The sequence below is a fragment of the Scomber scombrus genome, chromosome 16 (genome assembly GCF_963691925.1).
Source record: "Scomber scombrus chromosome 16, fScoSco1.1, whole genome shotgun sequence".
Lineage (NCBI taxonomy): Eukaryota > Metazoa > Chordata > Actinopteri > Scombriformes > Scombridae > Scomber > Scomber scombrus.
The window spans coordinates 3,469,273-3,484,519 of NC_084985.1; the positions used below are offsets into that span (position 1 = coordinate 3,469,273).

The 15,247-nt window shown below is 38.2% G+C and overlaps 4 gene segments (V, D, J or C); 3 read left to right on the top strand and 1 right to left on the bottom strand.

Annotated features, from left to right (window-relative positions):
* The first annotated feature begins 341 nt into the window (after positions 1-341).
* LOC133996828 (immunoglobulin kappa variable 4-1-like) lies at positions 342-832 on the top strand. The segment is given in 2 exon segments: positions 342-393; positions 501-832. Coding segments are annotated over 2 exon segments (384 nt in total).
* Positions 833-2,334: 1,502 nt separating this feature from the next.
* Positions 2,335-2,825, top strand: LOC133996829 (Ig kappa chain V region 3381-like). The segment is given in 2 exon segments: positions 2,335-2,386; positions 2,494-2,825. Coding segments are annotated over 2 exon segments (384 nt in total).
* A 2,470-nt stretch (positions 2,826-5,295) lies between these two features.
* LOC133996830 (Ig kappa-b4 chain C region-like) lies at positions 5,296-11,975 on the bottom strand. The segment is given in 5 exon segments: positions 5,296-5,773; positions 6,555-6,586; positions 6,832-6,850; positions 11,430-11,537; positions 11,957-11,975. Coding segments are annotated over 5 exon segments (498 nt in total).
* A 1,290-nt stretch (positions 11,976-13,265) lies between these two features.
* LOC133996832 (Ig kappa chain V region 3381-like) lies at positions 13,266-13,747 on the top strand. The segment is given in 2 exon segments: positions 13,266-13,317; positions 13,425-13,747. Coding segments are annotated over 2 exon segments (375 nt in total).
* Positions 13,748-15,247: the final 1,500 nt, after the last annotated feature.

Genomic DNA, 15,247 nt, shown 5'->3' on the forward strand with positions numbered 1-15,247 from the left:
GCTTGAGCCCAAGCTCTGTTTCTAGATATAAAAAGCTCAGCTAAGTCAGCCGTAAGTCATGGGCTACATCAAGCTTTTACTCTTACTTTCTTAAAGTGAACATGTTTATCAACAATGCATATTCAGATCAATTGATTGATCCATTAATTAAACAGCATCATCAGAGTAATCCAAGTCCACGTTGGAGTCAGTCAGAGCATTTCCATAGAGAGCCACTTTGCATCAGCAGCACCATGCTCCAGTGCTCTGGGAGAGTTTATAGTCCTGAGAGTTGAACACTGGATGACTGACAGCTGTCCTTCATGACAACAGAAGCCACAGAAATCCTCCTCATCAAAAACATGACTTTGATCTCCGTCCTCATCTGGACTCTCCTCTGCTGCTGCTTCACAGGTAAAGTCCAGAGAATCAAACTCCTCTCCTCTATGAACATCCGTCCCTCTGAAATGAAGCCCACAAAACCATGATGCTGCTTTATGTTTTTGTCTCTGTATCCTCAGAGTCCAGAGGCCAGTACACAGTGACTCAGCCTGCAGCAGTGAGATCTGCTCTGGGAGGACCTGCAACCATCAGCTGTACAGTCAGTCAGAATGTTTATGTTGGTAGCAACAAACACCATTTAGCCTGGTACCAACAGAGAGATGGAGAAACTCCTAAACTTCTCATTTACTATGCTACCACTCGAGCATCAGGGATTCCAGGTCGTTTTACAGGCAGTGGATCAAACTCTGACTTCACTCTGACCATCAGTGGAGTTCAGGCTGAAGATGCAGCAGTTTATTACTGTCAGAGTTATCATTGGCTCAACAGTCAGGATGTGTTCACACAGTGAAAAAGCGTCGTACAAAAACCTCCCTCAGTCAGACTGAACAGAAACTGAACTGACTGCTGCAGCTGGAAGCTACTGCAGACACTGACACAGTTCACTGAACAGACACAGACACACACACACACACACACACACACACACACACACACACACACACACACACACACACACACACACACACACTTTTCAGATTAGGCAATTAGAAAATCATATAATTATCATCATGTGTAACAGATAATGATTACAATATTTCTCATGATCGGTCTCACAGTGGTACAAACACAGTCACAACTTTGTACTGATGACCTGATAGAAACTGAAGGAACAACATACAGTTACACTGCAGTAAATGAAAGTGAAAAACCTGTATTTGTTTTTATTAAAGCATATGAAATGTGATATGAACGTGTACACTGAGAACATCAGATTCCATAATGCTGGAAATACACTTCTGTATTTCTGTAGGAGCTTCCTGTCTCTGCTCCTCCATCCACATGCTGTGATACAGAACAATATAGTACAGAGCAGGACAGAGAGGACACATGTGAAGGACACCATGTAGCACAGACTCACTTTTTCTGTTAAAATATTTTCATTCATCTTTAACTTTGCAAATCTTTAAAGAAAATACCATAATGTATGTGTAAAATGATGACTGTTATGACCCTCTAAAGGAGCTCTTCACAAAGAAGGCCAAACATAATAAAAAAAAAGTCCAGAGTGTTAAACAGTCAGCCAATTTATTAAGAAAGTAACAACTTCTAACAATAACTGATGGGTCGGCCAAACTGAAGAAAAAAAAAAGAGAAGACACACAGACCAGTCCACAAAGGGTAAAAGGATCTGGGCTCTCCCCTCCAACCTAAATCTACAAAGACACTAAAACTCAGAAAACAGGACTACCAGACCCACCAAACAGACAGAAAACTTACAAATGTAAAGAAATAAATCATGGTTAAAAAAACACAAACTGCTGCTGCCAATGCTGGGAAGTGAAAGAGAGCATAAGACACATTTGTCCCCCTCTATATCAGTCCTTCCTCAATCAGACTGGATCAGGACTTAGGAGAAAACACAGAACATTATAAAAAGAAATTCATGCAATACCAATCATATCCAGCAGGGGGAGTATGTAATAGTGCCATGAAATGATAAAATCCCTCTGAACTTCTCTAGAGACAAATTCAGTGTCTGAAGACTCATTTAACACAGTAACATGTGACAGCAGATATAAGGGTTACAATATGTTTGGACACATTATTTGATGAATAGATCTTTATTATTTACAGATGGTACCATCATTACAGCAAGCAATAAAAATAAAACACTGAGAATGTGATGATTCTGTTAATCAGTCAGAGCATTTCCATAGAGAGCCACTTTGCATCAGCAGCACCATGCTCCAGTGCTCTGGGAGAGTTTATAGTCCTGAGAGTTGAACACTGGATGACTGACAGCTGTCCTTCATGACAACAGAAGCCACAGAAATCCTCCTCATCAAAAACATGACTTTGATCTCCGTCCTCATCTGGACTCTCCTCTGCTGCTGCTTCACAGGTAAAGTCCAGAGAATCAAACTCCTCTCCTTTATGAACATCCGTCCATTTGAAATGAAGCCCACAAAACCATGATGCTGCTTTATGTTTTTGTCTCTGTATCCTCAGAGTCCAGAGGCCAGGTCACAGTGACTCAGCCTGCAGCAGTGAGATCTGCTCTGGGAGGATCTGCACCCATCAGCTGTAGGACCAGTCAGAATGTTTATGTTGGTAGCAACAAACACCATTTAGCCTGGTACCAACAGAGAGATGGAGAAACTCCTAAACTTCTCATTTACTATGCTACCACTCGAGCATCAGGGATTCCAGGTCGTTTTACAGGCAGTGGATCAAACTCTGACTTCACTCTGACTATCAGTGGAGTTCAGGCTGAAGATACAGCAGTTTATTACTGTCAGAGTCTCCACTATCTCAACAGTCAGTGGGTGTTCACACAGTGAAAAAGCGTCGTACAAAAACCTCCCTCAGTCAGACTGAACAGAAACTGAACTGACTGCTGCAGCTGGAAGCTACTGCAGAGACTGATACGGTTCACTGAACACACACACACACACACACACACACACACACACACACACACACACACACACACACACACACACACACACACACACACACATACAAACCTTTCAGATTAAGCATTTAGAAAAGCATATATTTATCATCATGTGTAACAGATAATGATTACAATATTTCTCATGATCGGTCTCACAGTGGTACAAACACAGTCACAACTTTGTACTGATGACCTGATAGAAACTGAAGGAACAAAATACTGTTACATTGCAGTAAATGATAGTTCAAACCTTGTATTTGTTATTTTATTAAAGTATTTGAAATGTGATGTGAAGTTTTACACTGAGAACATCAGATTCCATAATGCTTGAAATACACTTCTGTATTTCTGTAGGAGCTTCCTGTCTCTGCTCCTCCATCCACATGCTGTGATACAGAACAATATAGTACAGAGCAGGACAGAGAGGACACATGTGAAGGACACCATGTAGCACAGACTCACTGCTTTTGTTAAAAAATGTAACTTTTACTTTGCAAAACATTTTCTTTTAAATACCATAGTTTATGTGTAAAATGATGACTGTTATGTTATTCAACCAATTTATTGAGAAAGTAAACAACTTAAAAAAACAAACTGATGGGTCGGATAAACTTTTAAAAAAAAGGGAAGACACACAGACCAGTCCACATAGGGATGAAGGATTTTAATAATATAAATTATATATTCTCATTTGTTCCTTTGCTTTGACAAGGTTTAAAAGTACAATATGTGTGTAAAGTTGTGAAATTAAATGATAAAATCCTAAACTCAAAGTCAGAAGAGTCATTTAACACAGTAACATGTGACAGCAGATATTAGTGTAACAATATGTTTAGATACACTATTTGATTAAAAAAAAAAAATCATTTACAGAAGGCATCAACATTTGGCCGAGAAATAAAAACATTGGAGAAAAAAAACGTTCACAAAAACAATAAATTAATCTTATATTTAAATACATACAGTCCTGCTGAAAGAGCTCACAGATGTTAAATTAATCATTATTAATCAGATATCACTTTGATAAATCCTGACTTTTACATGACTGTATTTTCAATTTAAAACCAGTATATATGTGTCTGGTGAAATATTTGGCGAAAGACTGAGAAGGACTTAACAATTTAAAAAGAAAGAAAAATTATTTTAGTGTTAGACTTTGTTATGTAGATAAACACTGCCTAAACATCTCAATGCCTTTTTGCACGAACATTCCCATTATTTAATGCTTCTCTTTGGGCATTAGCTAGCAACAATCCAATCTCCCCTTTTGCCTTACCCTGGATTTCCACAGGGTCCGTCAGCGGCACCTTACAGCTGCGCCACAGTTTAGCTCCGTCCTCTGCCCAGCGTCAACTCACACCGGCAGCGTTACAGCAGCGGAGCGGTGCCTTGAAAGCCAGCAGTATTCCCGCGAGATCACGCGATAATTGCGAGACCACGAGATCCCGCGAACTGGGTCTATAAAGTCAACAACAAGAAACAACTGGTTTCTTTGCTTCTCGGACGTGAAACGAGACCCTCTGATCTATTGACTGCTCACCTGGGGCCACCGGTTATGACGTAATGTGGATGTGAGGTTGTGATCTGCGCATTGTTTTATTTTGAAAGGGGACGGAAGTTTTATTATGCCGATTCTGTGTCTGACTTCCTGTCTGGTGCAATCTGCTCTGTTGAGCTTGTCGCGAGTTAGAAACGTGTCCGTGAAAAATAGAAATGCTGCGGATTGATAGCGCTGCGGCGCGGAGAGCCGCTGCTGGGACGTTGCTGAGACGTTGCTGACATAACAAATTGGATGTCCAAATTAACCTTCCAATTTTTTTATTTATTCTTTTTTTAGGCATAGACACCTTTATTAACAGTAGAGAGAAAAACCATGAAAGAGAGAGAGGGGGATGTGACATTCAACAAAGGTCCTCCGGCCAGGATTCGTACAAGGGTCAGATGCGTATGCGGCATGCACCCTAACCACTCAACCACCTGCGCACCATACCTTCCAACATTTTATTAGTTGCTTGCTTCACTGATTTAGCCAAACTTCATTAACCTGCCTTTTTAAAGCTATTTGTGTATTCCTAGCTAAACGTTCATATGCAGCCTCAAAAGTACAAAAGTACAAACATACAAATTCAATCTGTCAATAACCGCAGAGACAGAAGATGCCTCATCACCACTTCTGTTCTTTTTCTTCATCATGTTTGTTGATATGGCTAATATATAAAGTTCTTTATATCAGAGTCAAATAAAAGTTCAAAATCAATCATTATGTTCTGATATGTTTTTAAAATTACAGTGAAGTGAAACTGACAGCTAATAATGATGACAATAAAAACTGCAAAAATCAATGATTGGATAAACACGTCTTTATTTTCTTGAAATATTGAAATCACTGAGCAAGAAACATCACTACTGCAACATTTAAAGAGAGAGAGAGGGAAAAAAACAAGAGAGTAGCAGAGATCAGAGTGAGAGCATTAGCAGAGTAAAACCAGTAGCAGAGTATCGGTGAGTCTGATCAGGACTTGGAACACTGGTCTCTCCTCAGTGTCTCTGACAGAGCCTTACAGCCCTCGGTGGCCTCACAGGTCACAGAGCCCACCTTCCTCCACTGGTCTGCAGTGAGCCTCAGGGTGCTGCTCCAGCTGTAGAGGCCGTCCTTCTGCAGCACCGCGGGGCTCCTGCTCTGCTCCCAGCTGCTGCTGCTGCCGTCCACCTTCCAGGCCAGACTCCAGTCTGAGGGGAAGCCCTTGTTGGCCAGACATATGAGTGTGGCCTTGCCCTGCTTCAGCTCCTCACTGGAGGGGGGCAGCACCGTCAGGGTGGGACGGACATCACCTAGGAGACACCAATCACATTAGAGGACAGGGACCACACAACTGTCAGTAAAAAAGCAGACAGTTAGACACCGTTACTGTGTGAGAGTGGATTTTCCCCTTTAAGGAGTTTGTGTCTTTTCTGCTCCACCAGTCACTCACTCACACATTGTTTCACTTCCCTTTAAGAAACCTCTCATGCAGATCAGCACAGAAAGACTCATCGTACTATTTGACCTGAAATACATCAAACTACACTGCAAATAAAACTAGAACATTTCATAACTTTCTTCTCAAAATCATCAAAAATTTAACAAAGCATCACATTACAACACTCACTGGAAACATAACCAAACACAGAAGATGAACTGACCACCAGCTGATTTCAAACATCACTTAGCAAACTGTTCAAATGACTTCAAACTAAAATTACCAATGTAGAGATCGTACATTTTTATCATCACTCTGTTCAATTTTATTTAAACAAATTATTTTTGAACTGAGAGTTAAAATCGTAATCTTAAAATTACAAATGACTCTTAGATAAGGATTTTTAAAATGAATCTAAATCTTCATCTTTTCTACATGTCAAGTTATTAAATTTCAGTATGACGGGAATGTGAATAGAAAAGTTTAGTCAAGCTGCTCTGAGTTATCCTCCATGATAAAGGAGGAGAAAAACAAACAAGAATATTAAAATTGCCTTTAATAAAAATGATACATTTATCTGCTTTAAGCATTCAAAAACTGAATTTTTAACATAACTTTACAATATTAAATTTAGTATTTGAACAGAAACTTACTTCCAACATCCAGTCTGGTTCCTCCACCAAAAGTCCACCACAGTGATACAAACTCATTGAGTCGTCGTACAAAAACCTCTCACTGTAGAGAGACACGGCTCTCTGACTTTGACACACTGTACTACAAGCTCTCAAGATGCAGCTTCACTATTAAAGTTTTATATAACATATTTATCTTCTGAATTAATGTTTTATTTTCCTTACAGTAAGTTTCTGAGTTTTAAATTCAAAAGCCAAGTTTGTCACTAACTGCAATTAAAAAGAATTACATTCTCACATGAACGTGGATAAACGGGCTAAAATCAAGGAAATAAAATAAAAATAACTCCTGAAATTACAAATATTTTAAACATTTGACTTACTTCCAACATCCAGTCTGGTTCCTCCACCGAACGTGTACCACAGTGATACAAACTCATTGAGTCGTCGTACAAAAACCTCTCACTGTAGAGAGACACGGCTCTCTGACTTTGACACAAACAAACTCAATAAAGTTAGATTCTTGTTTTTAACATTTTTAATGTAATTTTTTTTTTTTTTAAAGAAATTGACAAATGTCATGATTGCGTCATTTTATTCCAGATTAATACATTTTAAATTCAATTTATATTATTTTTTCTGGTAATATGTTTAAGTATAATAAATTACATTCTTAAAACAATACAATATAAATGTATATAACGTAATATAAATACTAGCGGCAGAAACTACAACGCGACTTGTCCACAGTTACTTTTCCACAGTTACTTTTCCACAGCTACTTTTCCACAGCTACTTTTCCACAATATAAACTGACTATTTATTAATAACTGTTATTCATCTAATTGAAATATTGCTTATCGAAGTAAGTTCAACTCCCTGGCTGATGACATCCTCTGGCATAATTCATGCTCAGTCATTTTTGTTTTTATTTCTGTGACGGTGCGTGCAACAGCTGAGACATCGTTCACAGCACGGGTCATTTTTCCTCATTCTTTGTCTTTCTCAGGACCTTTAATTCCACCACTTACACAATAAATAATAATATGTGTTTCTGTTGATCTATTTCTGAGAGTGGGACCTCAGTCTGAGAGCTCGTAAAGTTCTTATTCTTAGTCTTTAGTGCCATTTTCATGAATGGAGCTTCTCCACAACCTGCCGGTCGTCTGACCATATATGGTATTTTGGGGGCGTCATTCGTGTTAATTTAATATTCTCTGGAAGGCGCGTCTCATTTAGAACAGGTGGGATTCATCATGTTTACGAAGGTCATTTACGACTGTTTCCTGGTGATACGAGTGTTTGGTGAATCCGACGTGGCACACTCATAAATTCCACCTCACGAAAAAAGTACGACAGATTTAAGAAGAAAAATACGAACATATTCTTGCATCTGGCCCATTGAGTGGTTGTACAAAAAAACAAACACAAAATCTTGAAAGTAAATACAAATAATATTGACTCATTTTGTGTAGTATTCTGACACATTTATTGATCCATTGACTAAACAGGCTCAGAGTAATTCAAATACTTATAAAGTCAGTCAGAGCATTTCCATAGAGAGCCACTTTGCATCAGCAGCACCATGCTCCAGTGCTCTGGGAGAGTTTATAGTCCTGAGAGTTGAACACTGGATGACTGACAGCTGTCCTTCATGACAACAGAAGCCACAGAAATCCTCCTCATCAAAAACATGACTTTGATCTCCGTCCTCATCTGGACTCTCCTCTGCTGCTGCTTCACAGGTAAAGTCCAGAGAATCAAACTCCTCTCCTCTATGAACATCCGTCCCTCTGAAATGAAGCCCACAAAACCATGATGCTGCTTTATGTTTTTGTCTCTGTATCCTCAGAGTCCAGAGGCCAGTACACAGTGACTCAGCCTGCAGCAGTGACATCTACTCTGGGAGGATCTGCAACCATCAACTGTAGAGTCAGTCAGGATGTTTATAGTACTTGGTTAGCCTGGTACCAACAGAGAGATGGAGAAACTCATAAACTTCTCATTTACTATACTACCACTCGAGCATCAGGGATTCCAGATCGTTTTACAGGCAGTGGATCAAAGTCTGACTTCACTCTGACCATCAGTGGAGTTCAGGCTGAAGATGCAGCAGTTTATTACTGTCAGAGTGGCCACTATCCCAACAGTCAGTATGTGTTCACACAGTGAAAAAGCGTCGTACAAAAACCTCCCTTATTCAGACTGAACAGAAACTGAACTGACTGCTGCAGCTGGAAGCTACTGCAGAGACTGATACAGTTCACTGAACACACACACACGTCTTTCAGATTAAGAAATTAGAAATTTACATGCTTGTAACAATGAATCTGACTCTTTTACAGGTAATAATTAAAATATTTCTCATTATCGGTCTCAAAACTTTGTACTGATGACCTGATATAAACTGAAGGAACACAATATAGTTACATTGCAGTAAATGAATGATCAAACCTAGTATTTGTTATTTTATTGAAGCATATGAAATGTGATGTGAAGTTTTGCACTGAGAACATCAGATTCCATAATGCTGGAAATACACTTCTGTATTTCTGTAGGAGCTTCCTGCCTCTGCTCCTCCATCCACATGTTGTGATACAGAACAATATAGTACAGAGCAGGACAGAGAGGACACATGTGAAGGACACCATGTAGCACAGACTCACTGCTTCTGTTCAAATATTCTCATTTCATCTTTAACTTTGCAAATCATTTTCTTTTAAATACCATAGTTTTTGTGTAAAATGATGACTGTTATGACCCTCTAAAAGAGCTCTTTGCAAAGAAGGCCAAACATAATAAAAAAGTCTAGAGTGCCAAACATTCAACCAGTGTATTAAGAAAGTAACCAACAACGTCAAAGAAAAACTGATGGGTCGGATGAACTGAACAAAAAGAAGGGAAGACACACAGATCAGTTCACAAAGGGGTGTAGGATTTAAAAATATATAAATGTTGAAATATTCTCATTGCCTTCGTCATGTAAGGAATCATGTAAACAACACATGCATAAGTGTCAATAACAAATTGCATGTCCAAATTAACGTTCGACATTTTAATTGTTTTTTTTGTTTTTTTGTGGCTTGCTACTCTGATTTAGCCAAACTTCATTAACCTGCCTTTTTAAAACTATTTGTGTATTTCTAGCTAAATGTTCATATGCAGCCTCAAAATTACAAAAGGACTAAACTATATAAAAAGAAAGAACAATTATTTTAGTGTTGGTCTTTGTTATGTAGATAAACACTGCCTAAACATCTCAATGCCCTTTTGCACAAACATTCCTATCATTTAATGCTTCTCTTTGGGCATTACCTAGCAACAATCCAATCTCCCTCTTTGCCTTCATCATGTAAGGAATCATGTAACCAACACATGCATAAGCGTTAATAACAAATGGGTTGTCCAAATTTACCTTCCAACATTTTTGTATTTTATATTATTTTTTAGGATTTTTTTCAGGCATAGACACCTTTATTAACAGTAGAGAGACAGAAAATCATGGAAGACAGAGAGGGGGATGTGATATTCAACAAAGGTCCTCCGGCCAGGATTCGTACCAGGGTCCGCTGGGTATGTGGCATGTGCCCTAACCACTCAACCACCTGCGCACCATACCTTCCAACATTTTATTACTGGTTTGCTACACTGATTTAGCCAAACTTCATTAACCTGCCTTTTTAAAACTATTTGTGTATTTCTAGCTAAATGTTCATATGCAGCCTCAAAATTACAAAAGGACTAAACTATATAAAAAGAAAGCACAATTATTTTAGTGTTGGTCTTTGTTATGTAGATAAACACTGCCTAAACATCTCAATGCCTTTTTGCACTAACATTCCCATCCTTGAATGCTTCTCTTTGGGAATTAGCTAGCAATAAGCCAATCTCCCTTTTTGCCTTCGTCATGTAAGGAATCATGTAACCAACACATGCATAAGCGTCAATAACAAATTGGATATCCAAATTTACCTTCCAACATTTTTTTTTTTTTATTTAGGTTTTTTTTCAGGCATAGACACCTTTATTAACAGTTGAGAGACAGAAAATCATGGAAGAGAGAGGGGGATGTGACATTCAACAAAGGTCCTCTGGCCAGGATTCATACCAGGATCAGTTGCGTATGTGGCATGCACCCTAACCACTCAACCACCTGCACAACATACCTTCCAACATTTTTTTAGTTGCTTGCTTCACTGATTTAGCCAAACTTCATTAACCTGCCTTTTTAAAACTATTTGTGTATTTTATAGCTAAATGTTCATATGCAGCCTCAAAAGTACAAAAGTACAAACATACAAATTCAATCTGTCAATAACCGTCGAGACAGAAGATGCCTCATCACCACTTCTGTTCTTTTTCTTCATCATGTTTGTTGAAATGGCTAATATATAAAGTTCTTTATATCAGAGTCAAAGTTCAAAATCAATGAATATGTTCTGATATGTTTTTAAAATTACAGTGAAGTGAAACTGACAGCTAATAATGATGACAATAAAAACTGCAAAAATCAATGATTGGATAAACACGTCTTTATTTTCTTGAAATATTGAAATCACTGAGCAAGAAACATCACTACTGCAACATTTAAAGAGAGAGAGAGGGAAAAAAACAAGAGAGTAGCAGAGATCAGAGTGAGAGCAGTAGCAGAGTAAAACCAGTAGCAGAGTATCGGTGAGTCTGATCAAGACTTGGAACACTGGTCTCTCCTCAGTGTCTCTGACAGAGCCTTACAGCCCTCGGTGGCCTCACAGGTCACAGAGCCCACCTTCCTCCACTGGTCTGCAGTGAGCTTCAGGGTGCTGCTCCAGCTGTAGAGGCCGTCCTTCTGCAGCACCGCGGGGCTCCTGCTCTGCTCCCAGTTGCTGCTGCTGCCGTCCACCTTCCAGGCCAGACTCCAGTCTGAGGGGAAGCCCTTGTTGGCCAGACATATGAGCGTGGCCTTGCCCTGGTCCAGCTCCTCACTGGAGGGGGGCAGCACCGTCAGGGTGGGACGGACATCACCTAGGAGACACCAATCACATTAGAGGACAGGGACCACACAACTGTCAGTAAAACAGCAGACAGTTAGACACCATTACTGTGTGAGAGTGGATTTTCCCCTTTAAGGAGTTTGTGTCAGATGTCTTTTCTGCTCCACCAGTCACTCACTCACACATTGTTTCACTTCCCTTTAAGAAACCTCTCATGCAGATCAGCACAGAAAGACTCATCGTACTGTTTGACCTGAAATATATCAAACTACACTGCAAATAAAACAAGAACATTTCATCACTTTCTTCTCAAAATTAGTAAACATTTTAACAAAGCGTTACATTACAACACTCACTGGAAACTTCACCAAACACAGAAGATGAACTGACCACCAGCTGATTTCAAACATCACTTAGCAAACCGTTCAAATGACTTCAAACTAAAATTACCAATGTAGAGATCGTACATTTTTATCATCACTCTGCTCAATTTTATTTGAACAAATTATTTTTGAACTGAGAGTAAAAATCGTAATCTTAAAATTAAAAATGACTCTTAGATAATGATTTTAAAATGAATCTAAATGTTCATCTTTTCTACACGTCAAGTTATTAAATTTCAGTATAACGGGAATGTGAATAGAAAAGTTTAGTGAAGCTGCTCTGAGTTATCCTCCATGATAAAGGAGGATAAATACAAACATCAATATTAAAAGTGCCGTTAATAAAAATGATATTTTTATCTGCTGTAAGCATTCAAAAACTGAATTTTAAACACAATTTCACAATATTATATTTAGTATTTGAACAGAAACTTACTTCCAACATCCAGTCTGGTTCCTCCACCAAAAGTCCACCACAGTGATACAAACTCATTGAGTCGTCGTACAAAAACCTCTCACTGTAGAGAGACACGGCTCTCTGACTTTGACACACTCAACTAAAACTACAAGCTCTCAAAATGCAGCTTCACCATTAAAGTTTTATATAATATATTTATATTCTGAATTAATGTTTTATTTTCCTAACAGTAAGTTTCTGAGTTTTAAATTCAAAAGTCAAGTTTGTCACTAACTGCAATTAAAAAAAAAGACATCCTTACATGAGGTTGGACATGGATAAACAGCCTAAAATCAAGGAAATAAAATCAAAAAAATTCCTGAAATTACAAATATTTAAAACATTTGACTTACTTCCAACATCCAGTCTGGTTCCTCCACCAAAAGTCCACCGCAGTGATACAAACTCATTGAGTCGTTGTACAAAAACCTCTCACTGTAGAGAGACACGGCTCTCTGACTTTGACACAAACAAAGTCACTAAAATTAGACTCTTGGTTTTATCATTTTAATGTAATTTTAATTTTTTTAAATTGACAAATTTCATGATTGCGTCATTTTATTTCACATTAATACTTTTATATAATTTTCTCTGGTTATATGATTAGGTATAATAAATTACATTATTAAAAAAAAAAGCTGTCAATTCACATTAAACCCAAACCACATTAAATGAATCACTGACACATCCTAATCAATATTCTGATCAATTGATTGATCCATTGATTAAACAGCATCATCAGAGTAATCCAAGTCCCTGTTGGAGTCAGTCAGAGCATTTCCATAGAGAGCCACTTTGCATCAGCAGCACCATGCTCCAGTGCTCTGGGAGAGTTTATAGTCCTGAGAGTTGAACACTGGATGACTGACAGCTGTCCTTCATGACAACAGAAGCCACAGAAATCCTCCTCATCAAAAACATGACTTTGATCTCCGTCCTCATCTGGACTCTCCTCTGCTGCTGCTTCACAGGTAAAGTCCAGAGAATCAAACTCCTCTCCTCTATGAACATCCGTCCCTCTGAAATGAAGCCCACAAAACCATGATGCTGCTTTATGTTTTTGTCTCTGTATCCTCAGAGTCCAGAGGCCAGTACACAGTGACTCAGCCTGCAGCAGTGAGATCTGCTCTGGGAGGATCTGCAACCATTAGCTGTAGAGCCAGTCAGAATGTTCATGGTTCAAACTGTTTAGCCTGGTACCAACAGAGAGATGGAGAAACTCCTAAACTGTTCATTACCTATGCTACCACTCGAGAATCAGGGATTTCAGGTCGTTTTACAGGCAGTGGATCAAACTCTGACTTCACTCTGACCATCAGTGGAGTTCAGGTTGAAGATGCAGCAGTTTATTACTGTCAGAGTGTCCACTATCCCAACAGTCAGTATGTGTTCACACAGTGAAAAAGCGTAGTACAAAAACCTCCCTCAGTCAGACTGAACAGAAACTGAACTGACTGTTGCAGCTGGAAGCTACTGCAGAGACTGATACAGTTCACTGAACACACATAAACTTAGTAGTTGATGCTACAGTAACTTCAGTTTTTAATATTATATTATAATTTTATATGTTGTTAGGTTAGTAATCTGGAAATGAACGTGGTCAAAACAAAAATAACTTATAATACAAACAAAACCAAGGGGAGGTAACAACATTGCCTCTATATTTCTTATCAACCAGCCTGTGGAGGTAGTAGAACATGAAGTACTTGGGCACAATAATTGATCAGACTCTAAGTTTTAATTAAAACTCAGAGTATTATTAAGAGAACCATCTAGCTACAGTTTTTAATCAGGAAACTGAAGAGCTTTGGTGTTCAACAAATACTTGAGATGGCATACAGCGGCCTAGTTTAAAGCATTTTACATTTAATATTATTACTTGGTATGATAGCTTGAGTGTGAAAAACAGAAACAAGCTTTCAAGAATTGTTCATATTACAGGGAATGTGATTGGCCAGTCACAACAAACAGTTCTGCACTATATTTAATACAGCAGTACTCAGGAAGGCCAGACTCATATCTGGAGATGTTTCTCATCCACTAAACGTAGAGTTTGAGTTGCTCCCATCCGGCCGTCGATTCAGAGCCCTGAGGGTGAGCAGGAACATGTATAAGAGGTATTTTATCCCTTATGCCACACATGCACTGAATGTAAAGTGAGTCAGCAATGAACTCAAGAATGCATTATTTTTAATGATAACTATTATTATTATTATTATTATTATTATTAAAGACAACCTTTAATAGGTTTATACTTATTACAATGGCTGCTGCTGTTGTCCTGCCCCTTTGCACAATTGTCAGTTGTATGTTTTGTTTTGTTTTCTTTTTTTCATGTTGTGTATTGTTGGTGTATGTTTGTAATGTCCTTATGATATGATGTGTATTGTTTGCATTTTTAATGTATTGGATGAAACCGAAAACATATTATCACTTAGGTGGACAATAAGTCAATTCAATTCAATTCAATTAATGCCATCTTAGTTACAAATAGTCACTTGTTGGATCTTCCCCTGTGTCTCCACTACTTTTTTTTATTTGAAATTGAAACTCTGGTTGCTGAGAATAATAAACACATCAGTATCTTAGATATCTGCAAAAACTCCCATCATAAAATCCTCCTATATGCAGACGACATCATAGTGTATATCATAAAATCATTACCTCCAATTCATTAAGTTTATAATCAGTAATGAATCAAGACAAGTCATGTTTGACTTTGTTGTCATCTTTTTAAATGTATTTATATTGCAGGGTTTACAGAAAACTAAATCCTCTTGTTAAGATAGATTCATTTGACTACGACGCTACTTTTGTGACATGAATCAAATTTTTGAAATTTGTGAAAAATACAGCAAAGAAATGAACTCATAAGACATATCACCTTAATAAAATAATGTG